We start from the raw sequence: 9,826 nt of genomic DNA, 5'->3' as shown, positions 1-9,826 counted from the left end.
GTTAAACAACCAACAGTCTGAAGTTGTTGTGTAGGCTGACTGTCTACAGACAGGACAGCTGAGAGGGACGCTGGTACAACATGCATGGTCCAGTATGAGTGGGAGTCAGCATAATAATAAAAAGAACTCATGTGAACATATGACAGTTTAATAATTCCTATTGTTCACACTGGTAAGTAAAATATCCCTTTCTAATGCGCAGACAAAATTCACAGTAATTCTGTGTAAAAGTACTTCATGTGGATTCTCTCATCACGTTATGGACGCACGATGAAAGGATCTTCTAAAGACCAGCAGGAGCTGGAGGAGCCATTACAGCAAGCACAACCTGTTTCAGTGCACCGTCACACCTGCTTTCAGGCCTGACAAATTGTGGCCTTATTGATGATTTAAAAACGTTTATTTCTTAATAACGGAAGTGAGGGAGACGTCAAATCAAACAAGTGTCCAAGCAAACGGAAGGAATCCTGACTTAAGTCTTCATGGACATTAAAGATGTGTTTTCTATAATTAATATTGCTGGATGTTTCTCCACATTCCTTCAGTTTTTTTTCTCTCACTTGTCACTCATCTTTATATCAGAAATACACTTCATGGCTGCAGTTGTGTGTTCCTCCACCGGAGGGCGCAGCATGTCCACACGATGGCTGAAGATATTTCCCCCCATTACTACAAAGAGGCCTTTTACTGAATGAATGAGGAAATGGCGGTTAACTTCAAAATAAAAGCCCTGTGGATAGACCTCTGCTGAGCTTCTCTCGGCGGGTTGAAAAGCACGTGTCACTGAGCATGTTGGATCCACAAACACCGTCACGGTGTTTGTGGATCATTATGGCACAACACTTGAGTGGAAAGTCACAATTCAAAGTACAGAGGAAGGAAGATTATACTACATATAAACCTTCCCCCATCCTGGGTTTGTGATATATTATATCAACATGCAAAATGTTAGTCTACCAATTTCTCTTTGAAATCTGGATCCACGGATATCTTCGTCTCCACCTGACGAAGGTCTTCCAGAGTACACAAGGCAAGGCAAGGCAAGTTTATTTGTATAGCACATTTCAACAACAAGGTAATTCAAAGTGCTTCACATAAAACCATTAAAAGCATCAAAACATAAGGCAAAAGAAAAGGAGATTTAAAAACAATTAAAGAAACAGTGTAAGAAATACACAGTGGAAATCCTGACACATCTGGTAGTTCGGCTACGCGGCTCTGGCTCTGAAGCTGCAGCAGGATAACCTTTTGCTGCTCCTTGATGATTTCCAGCTGTGTCAGGATCTCACGAAGGATTGCTAAAAAATAGATTGCAACACAAACCGATATGCCTTGATTATTTAGAGATGCGGCACAACAGAAAAGACAGCGATTACTGTGTCCCAAACCAGTTGTTGTTGCAGTCAAAGGATGTAGTTATTTCATTTTCATGTAACTCTTTTTGAATGGAAAGAAAATGATTAGTCAAGAAAACCTGGTAAAGCAAGTCATCTTTAATCCTACCCCTTGGGTCCTCAAGCTAGCCAAATAGTGATAGTCAATTCATGCATCACAGAAACCAACATGGAGGACAGAATCATTTGATTTATCATTTATTTACTTGAATCTTTTATGTCAAATAAGTTTCTGGTGTCACTGAAGATGCAGCTAAATGATGATAACACTTACGTTCACATGAAGGCTGGAAAGATGTCATCAGACTTGGGGCCGACAGGGAATGTGGCACACTCTGTCTCCTGGCTGTCATTTGTGCTGGTACAAGGTCAGAAGGCAGAAATAATGCTCATAGAGAGAATGATTGTGGAAAGTGTTGCACTATATAGTGTTTGAACTAATTTGCTCATCTTTAATACTTACGACTGAAAGCAGGCTGATGAGACCGGTAGGTTGGAGTCTCTCCCATAGGACTTGAAGGTACGGACAAGGAAAGTGGAGGACTAATGTTTGGGGCAGTGCGCAGTGCGGTTGGGCGTTTTTTCTTTCCTTTTGAGATTTCTGGCTGCTCCTCGTCACTTTCACTGTCAGAGATCCAGCGTTTTGGGGTTCTGTTGAACAAAATAACTTGTATAAGGAATGTCATGAATAACAAGAAGCTTTATATGAGTGTTTAGTGTTTATCTAACCAAGGCGACTATGTTGCAAAACAAAAAATGATTAAATCAAAACTAAACTAACTTCGCAAAATAAAATTGTGTTCACTGCTACATAAACAAATAGCAAGACAAAAAAAACATCATTACTTGCAAAAGATGCACATTATATATATTTACGTTTTCCTCCTTTTTAAATAAGCTGGGCGCTGGTCCACTTCATCCTCAGTTTGGAGGTCTGATGTCTGCAGGGCCTTTGGGAGGAGCAGCCGAGCCTCATCGTATGTATCTGTGAAGAGAAAATATATATTTGACGTCCAAATGGAAATACAAATACTTCAACCAGAAAAGGCATATTTTTCTGAGTTCATGTTATTTTGACACAAAATGTTATGTCAGATTCTTACCTTAGTTGCCCTGATTCTTATGGCGAAGCTTTCCCATGAAGCACCAGGGGGATGAGCTTTCATTATGGCCTTGTTGCATCTTTGTCTCTCTTTGTAAGGAGGCCAAACAGCTCTCTCATCTTTAACCCACTGGTCAGGAACAACTTCTGTGTCCCCAGTGTCAGTGAACTCCACTATGTGGTACATTTTCTGTTAATAAAAAAATAATTGTATTCTACAACTCGTCACGCCATGCAGGAATCAATGTTCAGGACTCTTTCTAACTGCCCATCTCAAAAATACTGTGAGAAACAAGGAAAAATTAGATAGTAATCTGCATGACAAATAACTGGTTTTAATAATCATACGCCTAGTGATCAATTAGACCCAGACAAACAGAATCACGAGAGGTTTCCACTGTACCATGAAACTCAATATCCTTAACAGGTGAGTTACAACCAGTTACAACTAATGATGTAATGGCATTCCTACATATTTGTTCTTGAACGGAAGAAGTACATATTTTGAAACACTATCATCCACCTTTACACATTTCAGATCCTGAGACAAGTCATCAAGAAGGAGCAGCCTATCTGGCTGGACTTTATTGGACAGTCAAAGAAGTCGGAAGACTGTGAACTCATGATACACCAAACACGGATCCCCCTCAACAACAATTATATTTCTGACTATGCCTATTTTGCCATTACTCCTGATGCAGTTGTCACCAGTAGATAACTTCACACAAAACTCTGGAAGACTTATTTCTTTGTACTGCGTGACTGGATATATATGTGATGGCACTGGGCCTTCACTGTGAGAGGTTTTCAGTTTTAAACCATCTCTTGTATCTCTGCAGCAAGTTAAATTTTCAAACTCTGAGATCCGTCTCACAACCTGTGCAACTGGGACTGTGGGCTTCCAATCATCTTCTTCATTTGGCCAAGGACATTTTCAAAAGGAAAGCCAGAAGTGTTTTCTAAGGAGAACTAAACAGGACAACTAAACAGACCAGGTGCATGTAATCATGGGGAACCATAGACACCATCCCTATGCCTGTCTCTGTGAGTAGAGAGTCTGTGATGTTCCTCATCTGTTTGAAGCCTAAAGCTCTCATCGGTTCTTACGGTGCTTTTAGTGTCAGGAAAAGTCATTCTGCTACCTATACGAAGCCCATATGATGTGCACTTATCACAACCTGCATAGCCAGTGTGAGATTTGGTGGCTTTAATGTACGCTCGTGCAGGGGCATCACACATAATTGATGTTACTTTTATGAACAAAGTTTTTCCATTCAAAGCAAAACCAGATGACAGCAATTGAATCTCCCTCACTAGATCTCCACGGTATTGTCCCGGAGGGTATGGTTTTGAATTGCCCCCAAACAATCCAATCAAGCACGGTTTCCTGAATCTCAACTCCTGCACCAACCCCAAAATTGGCCATAACTGGACACTTGCACTTTTAAACAGAGGAAGACCATCAAAATGAAGTTGGAGTTTAATTGTGTGCAGATCTGGAATTTTTGTCCAATTTTGCTTCGAGAAACTGGAAATTGCATTCATGATCCCAAAGTAAAAGTATGAACCTCCTGCAATTTGCTTTATCTCGTAGTCCCTTCTAGTACCGAGGAGTGTCTTGGCATCTTTAGGCAGTGATGGATGGTGACACCTCAAAATAGACAGCAAGGCAGTTAATGCAACCAAAGTGATGCCATACTCCAAGGCCCAATTAACCAAGCTAGCACTGAGGCTTGGCTGTTGACTATGATCACCATCAGCCTCAGCCTCATTTCTGCACTCTGGTTCTTCCTGAAAATGGGCTCCACATTCCTTTTCGATCATAGCCGACTCAGTTTCCATCAAAGTTTCGCCTCTGCAATTAGCTTCCGTCACAGTCTCTGCTCCACACTCAATCATATTTTCAAATTCCTGATCACTGTCAACAACATTTTCTCTGAACTGTCAATGGGATCAAATGCCTCAGTAACGCAGCTTTGAAAGTTAGCGAGTGTTTCCAGACGCTTATTGACGGTGGATGCTGACTTTCTACGCAGATTAGAGGACTTAATGTAGTCAGAGTAACGCCCAGTCATTGTGAACAGATGAAAGTACAAAAATAATTCAAACCGTAAGAGGACCAGCGAAGTGATTGAAGGTAGTCACTGGGAACTCTATAAAGATGGCTGCAAAACTGTAGTCTGGAAAGACACAAATGACAGTGATCGGTCAACAACAACAATTGTTGTGATTTAAATTTCTAAATGAAGTATTCTCATTCGACATTGATATTATACAGTTCATACAATTCACAATACGTCTCTGAGCTCTTGTATAAAGGTACTTCATTTTTATAGATACATACACATGTTTTTATTTACAAGCCATTGAGGTGGAACACTGTGCATGCATGCATCAATAATACTGTGCTATCTTTAGTAAATTAAAACATTTTTATTTCAGGTCAGGCATTACTGACCATGTTGTCTTTACTATCAGCTGTAAAGTCTGCATTATTACGGAGGAAGCAGCTGTTATTGGAGCGAGCAGCGTGTCCAGCGGCGTAATCAGACCTACGGAGCGGCCCTCTGAAGTCACGTTAGCGGCTTTGAGCAACTAATCTACTTCCTGTTTACACCGGCACCCACCCTCATGCCCACTGTACGTGTATGTTGGTTTTGAGCGGGTTTGGCGCGTGAGAGTTACTCCTGGTATTTAATCAGACTCCTGATATTGTCTGTTAAATGAAGCTTTATTTTTCTTGGAAGAGGTAAGCTATCACGTGAGCGAGACATGTGTCGGGCGGATGAAGTTGCGAGAGAATCCGGTCAATTTTCAAGTTAAAACTTCTTTCAGACTCTGATAATCAATAAAACAGAAATAATATAATATTTATTCTTTCTGTAGTCCCCGGATGAATCGAGCCGCTAAATAAAACGTTAACCCTGTAGTTGATGTGGAAATCACTGTACTAGCTGCTTTCAACTCGAAATGACATACGCTTAGTGTAATTAAAACACGCATTCATTGAATACTCTGCATAGTATTCTCATGACACGGTTAGATAGCTTGCTACAAGCGCGTCAACGTTCCCTGTTGAATATACACGGGGCAGGTGGACGAATTGAGCTTCTTTCAAAAACGAGTATTTGATATCTAAATGTGTTAAATATCTCCCACCATATTAGAACAATTTGATAATGCTTGCACTTACCACAAATGCGGATGTCGGTGGAGGAAAAAAGAGAAATTGCGGGAACGTGGTCCAGATCCTTTTATACCCTCAGAGGAGCGACACTGAAAAGCGACCCCTCATCAGTTTGGAGAGGCGTGGAAGTACTCACCAACTACAGGAGACCCCCCTTTTTGATTCTTTATACATATATTTTTCTTGTTTATTGTAAATTTGTGTTTGTACATTGTGTTTGTAGATTGAGAGCGGAGTAGAAACCGCAGACAAATTCCATGTATGCGTAAGCACACATGGCCAATAAAGCTGATTCTGATTAACCCGGCTGCCATGTCTCAGCCAGAATAGGCCCGCGTCTATAATGCCAGATTGGGCCCAGATTTGGCAAAAATGAAATGGGCCAAAACTGGCTCACGTTTGGCCGCATCGAGCCGGAACACAGCCGAGTCAGCAGACACTCAGCCGCAATACGGCCGAGTCCGCTGGCTACCTGGGAAGTGTACAAGTCATTTACAAATGAATACAAATACTGTTCAGTGATTCTGTATGATTAGCACTGTTCATTCTATATTAGATATCGACTCAAATAAATCGGGTCTCAGTGACAATGTGTTTACATACATTACACATTATACAGTGTGATTTTAACAATATCAATTCAACGAACATATATCAATGTATTTATTGGTTACATTTAGTTTTACAGTTAGGAAAGCAATGTTTAAGTGAAGCCTGATGTTGAATCACACATAAAAGAATGAATCTGAGTCTCTTCCACACAGTGAGGCATACAGCGTATTAATAAACAGCCCAGGTGTCGTATCATATCGGGGACGAAAGTGTCGGCTCGGCGAATCCACATATTTAAACAGATTTCTCATTTGGTACCATCTATCAAAATGACGTTCACAGCATCTCATTTTTTTGACAGTTCACAGTAACAATAATCTTTATTTACACACAACACTGAAAATGATATGCACAAGTATTAAGGATACATAAAGATCATTACAAATTCTAAACATAGCGGGTTAAGTATTACATCCAGGAGCAGGGACAGTTACTTCACACCGACACTGGGAACCAGGAAAAGACAACAGGAAGCTGCTCGTCTCAGGCCCGTCGGCTGCAGATCTCTCTTCACTGTCTCGGTATACAGAGGCGACTTCAAATGTTACTTCAGAGACTTAGTGCTGCACTTCTAGAATGTATGGGGACTTGCGAGACAGATTAGAAAAAGGGATGGTCAAACACGGAGACACCAGAGAGGCACTTGATCTCACATTTCCCATAATGCAACACAATATAATCTTTTGTTAAAGACTCTAGCTGCCTTATAAAAATCCCCGTCTTTCAAACTCCAATTCCCCTATGTTCAAACTCAGGCTTTGTGTTATAAGTCTGTAGTCTGCACGGCCGCACTGAGATGATTTGAGCAGACATGGCGAAGTTCCTCCAGGGACACTGTAAAATCAGAGGGGGGGGGGGGGGGGGGTGTTGAAGCGGAACTGCTGCTCAGGTGCTGGAAGTCCACATGCACATCTGTTTGGCGATCTGCAGCACAAAGACGATGTCCGGCCGCTGGTCTGGTTCTGGGTTGATGCACATGCTAACCAGGTCCCGCAGCTGTGGAGAGTTTGTTTTACTGTTAACACATCTGTAATATTATTCTTAAACTACAGTTACCTGCACCAACCAGTAATGTTGCACTTTACATCCATGTCCATCCAAAATATTATTTATGACAGTGATTCATTATAGAGAGAGTGAAAATACAGACAAAAAGAACTGGATTCGTCCTTATTGATGCTGTTGGTGTTAGTTTGTGACTACATTGACCTTAAAGTAGATATCTGTGTTCACGGTACTTTCATTGTTGTCCCTGAGAAGGATGTGAATCATTGGTGGGGTTCAGTGTGACTGAGGCCTAACAGTCGGGTGTGTGTTGCTCTACCTTCTTAGAGTAATGGTCAGACGGGAGGGGAGGGTAATCGCACTGCTCAATCTTCTGGCAGAGGGAGAGGAGGTTCATCTTGTCCCCGTAAAACGGACTCTGCAGCGCTGCCATCTGGAGACAGAGGAAGACGGGATGGATGAGAGCACAAGCAACCTGGAGGAGGAGTCTCCTGCAACAATAGGAACTTTACCGTATGTGTTGCATTTGCAGCACGGACCAAAGTTCTTGTTGCACTTGGAGGATATAGGCTACATAGTAAAGACGTGTGGGAACAGGCTATTTTTGTGAACTCCTGCCAACAACATCAACAAGCATGACTACAAGGAAAGTTCAGCAGATTGCTTGAACAAAAAAAATCCTACATGGTATAACGTCATTTCCTGTGTCACTTCCTGTGTGCGTTTCCATGACAAAACGCAGTCTGGAGATCAAAAAAGCAGTTTACATTCTATACACTGTAACTTCTTTACATTGTATTAGAATGTAACTTCTTTACATTGTATTAGAATGTAAAGTTACAGTCTAATACAATGTAAAGAAGTTACATTGTATTAGAATGTAACTTCTTTACATTGTATTAGAATGTAACTTCTTGATACAATGTAAAGAAGTTACATTCTAATAGAATGTAACTTCTTTACATTCTATTAGAATGTAAAGAAGTTACATTCTAATACAATGTAACTTCTTTACATTGTATTACAATGTAACTTCTTTACATTCTAATAGAATGTAACTTCTTTACATTCTATTAGAATGTAAAGAAGTTACATTCTATTACAATGTAACTTCTTTACATTGTATCAAGAAGTTACATTCTAATACAATGTAAAGAAGTTACATTCTAATACAATGTAAAGAAGTTACATTGTAATGGAATGTAAAGAAGTTACATTCTAATACAATGTAAAGAAGTTACATTGTATTAGAATGTAACTTCTTTACATTCTGATAGAATTGTCTTCTGAAGATTAACAGGACATTTTTCAGTTTCCAGTAATGGTTGGGTTGTTACTTTGGGTGCTGCTTTAGTATTGATCATGTTTTGATATTTGAGTCATGTTGTGGATGATCAGATGGAGTTATGATGTAGCAGTCGCCCAATTGCAGATTCAGCTTGAGCAAAACCTTTTTCTATTGTGTTCAAATCAGGCCCATAGGAGTTTACAAGGCAGGCGTCCTTTCTCTAAACACTGACCTGATGCATCAAGTGGATATGTTTTGCTGAACATAATATTATGCATTTGCCCTCTACATCCTCTAGTCCAGGGGTCGGCAACCCGCGGCTCGCGAGCCGCATAGCGGCTCGCATGCGGCTCTTTAGCCCCTCTGTTGCGGCTCCGTGAGTCTTTGTGCAAAAAATTAAAATAAAATAAAATAATGTATTTGAATGTTTTTTGTCAGTGGACAATCTTTCAAAGGGAACACCTCATATCTTGGAGTTTGAGGTGATACTGTGTCACGGAAAATAAAAAACGTTTTAATATTTAGTCAACTAAAATGTGCGTCACATCCTATTACATCGCCGTCAAGCCTTCCCCTGCAGGTGGCTCGTCGTGATTGCAGACTCTGTGAGGTTATCAATGGATAAATCCAAAAAAAGAAAACTCCTGGAAGAAAATAGAAAATAGAGAATTTAATTCTGCGTGGACGTATTTATTTGCGTTCACTGCCAACAACGCTGGCCTACCTGTATGCTTAATATGTGGCGAGACATTTGCAAACAACAAAAAATCGAATGTTGAAAGACACTTTCAGACCAAACACACAGCATGTGCTGAAAAAGATCAAGCTGGAGATGCGCTAAATATCGCTCCCGCCTCACAGATGACAGCCTGCAGTCCTGTTTGAAGCTCAAAGTCACATCTTACAGCCCTGATATAGAGAAACTCTGCAGCGATGTTCAGAAACAAAAGTCACATTAAACAGCTGAGAACACTATCATTTAATAGGCTATTATCTTGGAGAAAAATATTTATTTGAGATCCTGAACTGATGTCGTTGTGTTTTTATGTTCAGGCGCGACGGTTGATGGCTGTACGTGTCTGAGGAAAGAGGATGACATCGCACTGAAATGGACTTTAGTCTTACTTACCTCTTTTTTATCTTCACTCATTTTAAGATATTAGGCTGCAGCTATATGTTATATTTATTCCAAAGTAAGCTACTTTTTATTTAATATTTTTCCACAAACATGGGGAGAT

The 9,826-nt window shown here is 40.4% G+C and overlaps 1 protein-coding gene across 1 annotated transcript in view; it reads right to left on the bottom strand.

Moving 5' to 3' along the window:
• Nucleotides 1-6,261: 6,261 nt before the first annotated feature.
• Nucleotides 6,262-9,826, bottom strand: part of nek6 (NIMA-related kinase 6) — a 29,781-nt gene continuing 26,216 nt past the window's right edge. Inside the window, exons 10-11 of the mRNA XM_079288788.1 lie at nucleotides 7,620-7,733; nucleotides 6,262-7,291 (exon numbers count right to left, since the gene is read on the bottom strand). Coding sequence (XP_079144914.1) covers nucleotides 7,181-7,291; nucleotides 7,620-7,733 — 225 coding nt within the window. The 3' untranslated portion in view covers nucleotides 6,262-7,180. The remainder of the gene's footprint in view (nucleotides 7,292-7,619; nucleotides 7,734-9,826) is intronic.

The sequence above is a fragment of the Melanostigma gelatinosum genome (assembly GCF_949748355.1).
Source record: "Melanostigma gelatinosum genome assembly, chromosome: 18".
In the NCBI taxonomy this organism is placed as follows: domain Eukaryota; kingdom Metazoa; phylum Chordata; class Actinopteri; order Perciformes; family Zoarcidae; genus Melanostigma; species Melanostigma gelatinosum.
This window is presented reverse-complemented; position numbering and strand designations above follow the sequence as displayed.